Genomic DNA, 11485 nt, shown 5'->3' on the forward strand with positions numbered 1-11485 from the left:
ACAGAGCCCCAAAAAGCAGTTTCCAGGCTCTCGGCCTGACATAGAAAGGTGCTAGCTCAGGTAGTAAATGGCCATCGACTGCGATCAAATGGCCATCAGCTGTGGCTAGTTGGCCGTCAGCTGTAACCAGTGAGCCATTGGGCAATAATATAACTGCCGTGGCTAGGCTAGCAAAAAATGGGGGCTAGCAAGAAGATGGTGGCTGAGCTAGCAAGCGGCACAGTGAGGGTGGGAATTGTGTGGCTCCTGTTTCCCATTTCTCCAACCCAGCCGCCAGCAAGAGTATAGTGGTATGACTCCCCTACCTATGGCTCCGTGGGTGTTCCTTTTTGGCCTAGCCATATCCTGTGTTCTTGTGTGGGGAGCGGGACCAGAGACCCTGCAGGCCATCCCGCATGACAGTTATTGAATTTGGTGGCATATAGTCCTTCATAGTATTCTTGGATGATCCTTTGTATTTCTGTGGTGTCCGTGATAAATTCCTCGTTTTCATTTCTGATTTTGTTAATTAGTGTCTTCTCTCTTTTTATCCCAGTGAGTCTAGCTAAGGGTTTGTCAATTTTGTTAATCTTTTCAAAGAACCAGCTGTTTGTCAGATTAATTTTTTATATTTTTGTTCTCTATTTCATTTAGTTCTACTCTCATTTTTATTATTTCCTTTCTTCTGCCAACCTTGGGTGTCACTTGTCCTTCTTTTTCTAGTTCTTTAAGGTGTAACATGAGGTTATTTATTTGGGATTTTTCTTGTTTCTTGAGATAGGCCTGTAATGATGTAAATTTGCCTCTTAAAACTGCTTTCGCTGCATCCCAAAATTTTGGTAGAATGTATTTTTATTGTCATTTGTTTCTATGTATCTTTTGATGTCTCCTCTAATTTCTTCTTTGACCCAGTCGTTCTTTAAAAGTATGTTGTTTAATCTCCATGTATTTGTGTTTTTTCCTGCTTTCTTTTTGCAGTGGATATCCAATTTCAAAGCCTGGTGATCAGAGAATATGCTTGGTATGATTTCAATCTTCTTAAATATGCTGAGGCTGATTTTATGTCCCAATATATGGTCTATCCTTGACAATGTTCCATGTACACTAGAAAAGAATGTATAGTCTGATGTTTTAGGATGAAGTGCTCTATATATGTCAATTATGTCCATTTCATCTAATGTGTCATTTAGGGCTGCTATTTTGTTATTTATTTTCTGTTTGGATGATCTATCCATAGCTGTCAATGATGTATTTGAGTCCCCTAGTATAATTGTGTTTTGGTCAATGTCTCCCTTTAGTTCTGTTAGTAGTTGCTTGGCATATTTCGGTGCTTCCTGATTGGGGCCAGAAATATTGATGACTGTTATGTCTTCTTGTTGTATAGTCCCCTTTACCATTATGAAATGTCCATCTTTGTCTCTTGTTATCTTTTTCACCCTGAAGTCTGTTTCATCCCATATCATTATGGATACACTGATTTTCTCTGGATACCATTTGCTTGGAGTGGCAATTTCCACCCTTTCACTTTGAGTCTGTGCTTGTCCTTGTAGCTGAGATGTGTCTCTTGGAGACAGTATATGGTTGGGTTTAGTTTTTCAATCCAATCTTCTACGACTTTTTATTGGTGACTTCAGTCCATATACATTTAGGGTGATTATTGATATGTGAGGATTTCCTGTCATTCTATCTTCAGTTTTCTGGTAAGGCTGTGTCTCCATTGTTTCTTTGCCTTCTTCTTGTTGTCTATTATTTCTGTGTGGTGGGATTTTATGATGTTTCCCTCTGTTTCTTCTAATATTACATTTATGTTTCAGTTCTGGATTTTTTTTTGAGTGGTTACCGTTAAGTTTATGTAAAAGAAAGTTTGATATTCAGAGTATTCCATTTTCTTCAGCACGCTTACTTTCTCCACTCCCATATTCCAGTTCAGGCCTTTACTCTCCCCCTTTTTTATGTTTTGTTTGCCACAAATTTTCCCTGTTGATGGTGGTCGAACAGCCTCCTTTAGTATTTCTTGTAGTGCATGTCTTGTATTAGAAAATTCCCTCAGCTTCTGTATGTCTGGAAAAGTCTTTATTCCTCCTTCATATCTAAAGGATATCTTTGCTGGATATATTATTCTTGGCTCATAATTTTTCTCTTTCAATAGTTTGAATATTTGGTTCCACTCCCTCCTGGCTTGTAGAGTTTCTGCTGAAAAATCTGATGATAATGTAATGGGCTTTCCTTTGTAGGTTACCGTCTTCTTTTCCCTGGCTGCCTTGAGGATTCTTTCTCTGTCTTTGATTTTAGACAGCTTCAATACAATGTACCTTGGAGAAGGCCTGTTGGGATTGAGGTAATTAGGTGTTCTATTTGCTTCTTGATTCGAGGATCCAGTTCTGTCCACAAGTTTGGGAAGTTCTCATCAACATTTTGTTTGAATATATTCTCTGTTTCCTTCTCTCTTTCTTTTCCTTCTGGTATGCCCATTATTCTTTTATTGCTCTTTCTGATAGAGTCAGAAAGTTCTTGTAGAGTTCTTTCATTTCTTTTAACTCTCAAGTCTCTTTCTTCTTCCATCTGTGTAATTTCCAGGTTTCTATGTTCGATGTCACTGATTCTTTCCTCCATCTGGTGAACTCTACTACCTAAGCTGGTTATTTCATTCTTAATTTCTTCTATTGAGTTCTTAATCTCCAGAAATTCTATTTGGTTCTTTTTTAAAGTTACAATCTCTTTCATCAAATGCTCATGGTGTTCTTTGTTTGTGTTTCTGAGTTCATTAAACTGGCTTTCTGTGTTTTCTTGCATCTCGTTTAGTTTTTTCAGAACTGCAATCTTGAATTCTCTGTCATTTAAGTCACGTATTTCCATATTTTTAAGTTCCTTTCCTGGAGACTTTTCACTTTCTTTCTAAGCTGTCTTCTTGCCTTGGTTATTCATGGCAATTACTGATTTATTGTTTCTCTTCCTAGACATCTACCGGAGTGGCTTCTGCAACAGGTTGATAGGAAGAGGTCTTTCTTTTGTTTTCCAGTACTTATTGGTAGAATGTTTTATTTTCTCTTCGACTGCAGCCTTTTTTCTTCTCTCTCACACGGTAGTGCTATGTTTTCTGTGCACTATTCCAGCTTCTCACACAATTGGGGGATTCCCTGGGAGACGGGCTTCTCCTCTCCCAGGCGAAAGTTAATAGTTCGCCTGGGTCACAGGGCACAGTGTCCGCGTGGGTATGTGGAGAGCTTTTGAAGTTCCAAAGCTCTTCCTGCACCAGATTCAGAGCCTGTATGTTTCTGTTTGCAGTTTCTGTATGCAGTTCTGTTTACTCCTGCAGGGATCCGTCCAGATAGGTGAGGCCAGGGGTGGGGTGAGTTGTGAGACGTGGCTCAGAGCAATGGCGGTGACCACTACCACAGCCGGTCCTGCTTTCACAGCTGCCTCCCCTTTGCTTGAACTAGTTGGGCTGCGAATCTGTGTCTGCGGTCCACAGTTCTCAGAACAGCCTGTTCTGTTCTTTTGATCTGACACTGCTACTGTTCTGCTTCTAGAACCGGGCAGGTGGGGGCAGGGCGAGCTCTGGGAGGGTAGGGAGGGGGTGGCTAGTCTCAGTGCCTAAGGCTTCCCGTTCAATGCTTGGCAGTGAGGGCTTAAACCACCGTTTTCAGCCTTCTTCCCTCAGGGTTTTCTCTGAGGTCTCTGCCATGAGCGTTGGGTTCAGCCATGTTATATGCTGCCTCCTCAGCCCTTTGGGCCATGAAAGGAGCCTTAGCAGTCCGAGTTCTTCCCTCTCCCGCAGCTGTAGTAGTTCCGGGATGCAGCGAGCTTGGAGCTTTGAGCTAGGTCTGTGTCCTGAGCCTTTGCGGCTCTGTCTCCGCACTTCTCTTTTCCCTCCTACCCAGCTCACGTGATTTGCCCACCTTTAGGTGAATTCAGTAGTGGGCCTCTTCGTCTTGCCTGTCTGCTGTGCAGGGAGTCCTTTGTGGAGTTATTGTTTGATTAGTTGTAAAATCCAGGGGAGCTTTACAGAGGCTCACCTCACGCCGCCATTTTGATGACGTGCAGTCTTTTTTTTTTTTTTTTAATAGGATGGTGTCTTCATTGTTTGCATTTTTTTTGCTGTCTTTTATTTCAGTGGGATGGTATTCTACATTTTCCTCTATGTTTCTTCTTTTTTTAAGTTATATTTTTCTGATCTGGATTTTTTGTTTTTGAGCTGTTTTCATTAAGTTTAATTGAAAGAAAGTTTCATAGATACAGTAATCTTTTTTCTTCATTATGCTTCTGATCTCTATTCCTGTTTGCAGTTTCAGACCTTTACTCTCTCCCCTTTTATGGTTGTGTTTTTCTTTTTTTACCTTCCTTCATTTTTTGATATTTTTGCTTGTCACAAATTATCCATACTTGTGCTATGAGTTGATTTCTGGGTTTCAGTAGCAAGTTGTCTTTTTTTTCTTTTCTCTTTTTAATTTTTTTTTAAAATTAAAGTTTATTAGGGTCACAATTGTTAATAAAATCATATATATTTCAAGAGGAAAATTCTGTAATACATCATCTATATATCACATTGTGTTTCACCACCCAGAGTCAGTTCTCCTTCCATCACCATGTATTTGATCTCATTTACCCTCATCTACCATCCCCCATCCCCCTTACCCTCTGGTACCACCAAACTATTGTCTGTGAGTTTTGTTTTTTTTCATTTTTCGGTCTTTTTTCTTTGTTGCTTTCAGTTTTATAACCCACATATCAGTAAAGTTATATGGTTCTCTGCTTTTTCTGTGTGACTTATTTTGGCCAGCATAATAATTTCCAGACATATCCATGTTGTTGCAAATGGCAGTATTTTGTCTTTTCTTATGGCAGAATAGTATTGCATGGTGTATATATACTACATATTTTTTATCCAATCATCTATCGAAGGACTCTTTGGTTGTTTTCACGTCTTGGCCACTGTAAATAAAGAGGCAATGAAATAAATGTTTTCAGATTTTGGGCGGTATATACCAAATGAGGAATTGTTGATTTAGTTTGTAATTGTATTTGTAATTTTTTGAGGAACCTCCATACTGCCTTCCATATAGGCTGTACCATGTAGCAAAATTAACTCAAAATGGATCAAAGGCCTAAACATGAGACCTCAAACAATACATTGCATAGAAGAAAACATAGGTATAGCAAACTTATAGACCTTGGGTTCAAAGAGGATTTTATGAATTTGACCTCAAAGGAAGGGAAGTAAAAGCTAAAACAAATGAATGGGATTAAAGGTTTTTTTCTTACAAACCTTTTTTAGATTACAATACTTTCTCACCAACATTGTATGAGCATTCCCTTTGCTCCACATCCTCACCAACATTTGTTGTTGGTTGTTTTGAATTTTGGCCAGTCTAATAGGTGTGTCATGGTATCTCATTGTTGTTTGAATTTGCTTTTTCCTGAAGGGGAATATTATTGTGTGCTTATTTGCCATCTGTCTGTCTTCTTTGGGGAGGTGTCTGCTAAGCTATTTGATCCATTTTTAATCAGGTTGTTGTTTTCTTATTGCTGAATTTTAAGTTGTTTGTATATTTTGCACAACATTCCTATGTCACCTGTCTTTTACAAATATTTTTGCCAGTTTTTGGTTCTTTTATAATTTTATTAACATTTTCTTCTGCAGAAAAAGAATTAATTTTACAAATCCCTGCATATCAATTATTTCTTTCATGGGTTGTGTCTACAGTTATATCTATAAACATCATCATATCCAAGGTCATCTAGGTTTTCTCCTTTATTATGTTCTAGGAGTTTTATAGTTTTGCATTTTACATTTAGGTCTATGACCCATTTGAGTTATTAACAGTTTTTATGAAGAGTGTAAGTGTGTGTCTAGATTCATATTTTTGCATGTGAATGTTCAGTTGTTCCAGCACCACTTGTTGAATTGATTATTTTTGCTTCTTAGTTAATTTACCATATATATGTGCATCTATTTTTAGGCTACTTTGTTGCATAGATCTATTTTTCTATTTTTTACCAATATCATATTATCTTGATCACTGTAATTTTAGTCAGATTACTATAGTCAGTCTTAAAGCTGGGTGACATCAGTCCTCCACCTTTGTTCTCCTTCAATATTGTGGTGGGTATTCTGGACCTTTTGTTTTGCCCCATAAACTTTAGAATCAGCTTGTCCATATCCATAAAATAACTTTCTGGAATCTAGATTTGGATTGCATTGAATCTCTAGATTATGTGGGAAGAATTGACATCTTCACAACATTAAATCTTTTTAATCCATGAATATGGACTACCTCTCCATACTTCTCTGATTTTTTTTTTTTAAAATCAAAGTTTTGTAGTTTTCCTCATATGCATCCTGTATACTTTTGTTAGGTTTATACTAAGGTATCTCATTTTGGGGGGTTCTAATACAATTGGTATTGTGTTTTAATTTCAAATTCTACTGTTCATTACTGGTATATAAAAAAACAATTAAACTTTGTGTATTAAGCTTGGATCCTGCAACCTTGCTATAATCTTTTCTTAGTTCCAGGAGGTTTTTTGTCAATTCTTTTGGATTTTCTACATTGATGATCATATTATCTGTGGAAAAGACAGTTTTATGTCCTCCTTCCCAATCTGTATAACTTTTATGTCCTGTTACTTCATTGCATTACTAAGTACTTCTAGTACAATAGTGAAAAGGAATGGAGAGAGGGCACATCTCTGTCTCGTACCTGAGTTGGGGGAAAACTTCAAGCTTTTCACCAGAGTAGTTGATATTTGAAATATTTATATATTAAGATGAAGTTTAGCTTTTTCTGACTTACACTCTCACCCTCCCACCTTTAAGTTAAACATTTTCTCAATGATTTTTGCTGTCATTTACAGATACTACATTCTCATATCCCTGGCATTTCCAATTCTTCTTGCTATTGTGTCCAGATGGTTATTTGTTTCTCAGGGCTGAAGACGTAATTCCAAGAGACATCTTACTCCAGGAAACCAAAAAAATTTTATTTAGAAGCACAGATCTCAACATTTGCTGCTCACTAAAATCACCTGGGAATTTTTTTGTAAAGCATGGGTCCCTGGATTTCATCTCTAGATAGTCTGATGTAATTAATCTGTGTGCAGCCTGAACATTGGGAGATTTGCAAGATCACTGAATAATTCTAATGGACACCTAGAGTTTAAAACCACTGGTGTTAACACTGTGTTTTTCACCACCATATACACCAGCTGATTAATATTATGGCAGTGGAATTCCCTAGCCTATTTGTTTTTCAAAAAAGTTAAAGTGCAAATAAGCTTGCTGTGGGGACAGAGCCCCAGAGAGCATTTTCTAGGCTCTCAGCCTCACATGGAAAGGTGCTGGCTCAGACAGTAGATGGTCATCAGCTGTGACTAGTTGGCCATTGGCTGTTGCTAGTTAGCCATTAACCGCTGATTTAACTGCTGAGGCTAAGCTAGCAAGCGTGGAGTGTGGCAGAGTGTGGGTTGCGGATTCTGTGGCTTCTGCTTCCTGTGTCTCCAACCCAGCCACCCGCGAGAGTATAGTGGTATGGCTCCCCTACCTATGGCTCCGTGGGTGTTCCTTTTTGGCCTCACCATGTCCTGCGTTCTTATGTGGGGAGCGGGACCAGAGACCCCGCGTGACTCCCCGCATGACACTTGCCCTCTATAATTTTATGACATACAAGTGATAGCTTTAAAACACATACCTCCTCTGGTGCATAGAAGCAGTCTTTGTGTTGTTGAATAAAATTACATTAAAGACCCAAGCCAATCTCTAATGGAATCCAAGGTGATATCATGTCTTTTATCGGGCTAATTTGATTTATTGTAAATCCCACAGATTAAAAAATACCTGACAAGTAAATACAAATTAACTGAATAAGGTCCTTGAAAATTTTTATCCTGTAATTATGCTAATTTTACTCAACAAGAAAATTATAACTTGCTTTCAAAAGGTATTCATCTATTAAAGTCTCAACAAATGTTTCAAAATCCATGCTATAATTTCATGTATATATGTTTAGTGAGCATGAATCTATCAAATTTTATTCGAAGAGATTTGTGGGGCAATATAGAGTGAAAATATACCTCATTAGAAAAAGCAAAATGTTTTATAGTTGTGGATTTTATTACATTTGGCTCCTTGGGGACACCTAAAATTCAATTGATGAAGACATAAAATGATTAAACATAAAAATTTTTAATTGTTATTAAAAAAGAATGTTGGGGTTGCAGGATAGGGGAGCATTAATAATAAAAAGAAAAGAAATTGTTATTAAGATCAAGCTCTACTCTGATGATTAACATATGTTTGATAACTAGGAAAAAAAACAAGCTTGTTCCTGGAGATGTGCCACAATAGTGTGCTTTGAGTCATAACTGCATATTTGTTTCACAGTTACAAGACAAGTTTGAGCAACTTAAAAGAGTCCAACAAGAGGAGACAATAAAACTTGAGGAGGAAAAACGACAATTGGAAGAAGAAATTATAAATTTTTATAAAATGAAGTCTGGCTCTGAAACGTTCCAGACTCAGGGTTGCACCAGTATAAAAAAGGACAAAGAACGTAAGAAATAGCCCTCTCTTACCATTGTCTATGTTGTGGAGCCCTATAACTCTTGATCCTATCTTTCTGTGAGATTGTCTTCATAGATTTTACTCTGATTAAAATTCTATTAATTTTAAAGATTTGTCTGCTTGTTGTATGTGTCTCCCAACTAGAATGTGAACTCCTTGAAATCAGGTACCTTGACTATCTTTTTAGCTGCTGTATCCTCAACATTTAGAACAAAGACTAGCATAGAGTTGATACTCAATAAGTATTTGCAAAAATAAAAATAAAATCAAAGAAATCTATAACACAGTGTAAAAAGTGTTGATTAGCAGCAGAAATTCTTTTACAAAGCACTGCCTATGGCTCCAGTATACAAGTATGGTTGCTTTAAAAAAAAATCTAGTAGTTTGATAAAAATGGCGGCATGAGGCGAGCCTCTTGAAATCTCCCCAGGAATTTACAACAAATTGAACAATTATAAGCCACAAAAGACTCCCTGGACAGCAGACAGTTAAGACTAAGAGGCACACTACAGAAATAACCTAAAGGTGGGCAAATTGCGTGAGTAGGGGAGGAGGAAAGGAAGAAGAGCAGAGATGGGCCCACGCGGGCACAGGGCGCAGACCTAGCTCAGTGCTCCAAGCTCACTGCATCCTGGAACTATCACAGCTGTGGGAGAGGGAAAAACTCAGACTGCTAGGGCTCCGCTTATGGCCCACAGGGCTCAGGGGACAGCATATAACATGGTTGAACCCAACGCTCACAGCAGAGACCTCAGGGAAAAGACTGAGGGAAGAAGACTGAAAACAGTGGTTTAAGCCCTCACTGCAGAGCAGAGAATGGAAGCCTTAGGCACGAGATTAGCTGCCCCCTCCCTACTTTCCCAGAACTCGCCCCGACCCCATCTGCCCAGTGCTAGAACTGCAACAGTAGCAGTGTCATATCAAAAGAACAGAATATTTGTAGTTCTGAGAACTGTGGTTCGCAGACACAGATTGACAGCTGTGGGGACAGAGCCAGGAGTGCAGTTTCCAGGCTCTCGGCCTCATATGGAAAGGTGCTGGCTCAGGTAGTAAATGGCCATCAACTGTGATTGGATGGCCATCAGCTGTGGCTAGTTGGCCATCAGCTGTAACCAGAGAGCCATTGGCCACTAGTATAACTGCCATGGCTATGCTAGCAGAGAAAATGGGGGCTAGCAAGAAGATGGTGGCTGAGGTAGCAAGTGCAGATTGCAGTTAGCACGGCAGATTGCAGCTAGCAAGTGATGTTGGTTGGCAGAGAGAAGTGGACGGCAGTTTGTAGATAGTGTGGCTACTGCTTCCTGTGTCTCCAACCCAGCCGCCAGCGAGACTATAGGGTATGACTCCCCTATCTATGGCTCTGTGGGTGTTCCTTTTGGGCCTCACCATGTCCTGCGTTCCTATGTGGGGAGCGGGACTAAAGACCCCACCTGACAGAGAGGGAACTGTGGAAGCAGGACTGGCTGTGGTGGGGGTTGCCGCCATTGCTCTGGGCCAACTCTCACAACCCACCACGTCCTAGTCCCCACCTATCTGAGTGGATCCCTGCAGGAGTAAACAGAAGTGCTGAAACACACGGGCTCTGAATCTGGTGCAGGAAGAGCTTTGGAACTTCAAAGCTCTCCACATCCTCACAGGGACTGGGCACCCTATGACCCAGGCCAACTGTTAACAGAGGAGAAGCCCTCCTTTGTGTGAGAAGCTGGAATAGTGCAGAGAAACCATGACACTACAGTGTGAGAGAGAGAAAAAAGGCTCAGTCAGAGAGAAAATAAAACATTCTACCAACATATACTGGAAAACAAAAGAAAGACCTCTTCCTATCAACCTGTTGCAGAACACACTCCTGTAGATGTCTAGGAAGAGAAATAATAAATCATTAATTGCCACAAATAACCAAGGCAACAACACAGCTCAGAAAAAAAGTGAAAAGTCTCCAGAAAATGAACTTGAAGATATGGAAATATGTGACTTAAATGACAGGGAATTCAAGAGTGCAGTTTTGTAAAAACTCATCAAGATGCAAGAAAACAAAGACAGGCAGTTTAATGAACTCAGAAAAACAATCAAAGAACAACATGAACATTTGACCAAAGGATTGAAATTTTTAAAAAAGAACCAAATAGAATTTCTGGAGATTAAGAACTCAACAGAAGAAATGAAGAATGAAATAGCCAGCTTAGGTAGTAGTGTTGACCAGATGGAGGCAAGAATCAGTGACATTGAAGATAAAAACCTGGAAATGACACTTATGGAGGAAGAAAGAGACTTGAGACTTAAAAGAAATGAAAGAACTCCATTATAAGAACTTTCTGACTCCATCAGAAAGAGCAACATAAGAAAAATGGGCATACCAGAAGGAGAAGAAAGAGAGAAAGGAACAGAGAGTATATTCACACAAATAGTCGATGAGAACTTCCCAAACTTGTGGAAAGAATGATATCCTCGAATCCAAGAAGCATATAGAACACATAATTACCTCAACCCCAACAGGCTTTCACCAAGGCACATTGTATGGAAGCTGTCAAAAATCAATGACAAAGAAAGAATCCTTAAGGTAGCCAGAGGAAAGAAAAGGAAAGCCCATTAGAATATCATCAGATTTTTTCAGCAGAAACTCTACAAGCCAGGAGGGAGTGCAATCAAATATTCAAACTATTGAAAGAGAGATATTATGAGCCAAGAATAATATACCCAGCAAAAACATCCTTTAGATATGAAGCAGGAATAAAGACCTTTTCAGATATACAGAAGCTGAGAGAATTTTCTAATACACGATCTGCACTACAAGAAATACTAAAGCAGGCTATTTACCACCATCAACAGTGAAAATTAGTGGCAACCAAAACATAAAAAGGGGGAGAGTAAAGGCTTGAACTGGAATATGGGAATGGAGAAAGTAAGCATCCTGAAGAAAATGGAATACTCTGAATATCAAACTTACTT

General features: G+C 39.0%; 1 protein-coding gene across 1 annotated transcript in view; it reads left to right on the top strand.

Annotated features, from left to right (window-relative positions):
- Nucleotides 1–8539, top strand: part of SEPTIN14 (septin 14) — a 115942-nt gene extending 107403 nt beyond the window's left edge. The window contains exon 10 of the mRNA XM_033110640.1: nucleotides 8360–8539. Within this exon, the coding sequence (XP_032966531.1) occupies nucleotides 8360–8539 (180 nt within the window). The remainder of the gene's footprint in view (nucleotides 1–8359) is intronic.
- Nucleotides 8540–11485: the final 2946 nt, after the last annotated feature.

The sequence above is a fragment of the Rhinolophus ferrumequinum genome, chromosome 7 (genome assembly GCF_004115265.2).
Source record: "Rhinolophus ferrumequinum isolate MPI-CBG mRhiFer1 chromosome 7, mRhiFer1_v1.p, whole genome shotgun sequence".
Taxonomy (NCBI): domain Eukaryota; kingdom Metazoa; phylum Chordata; class Mammalia; order Chiroptera; family Rhinolophidae; genus Rhinolophus; species Rhinolophus ferrumequinum.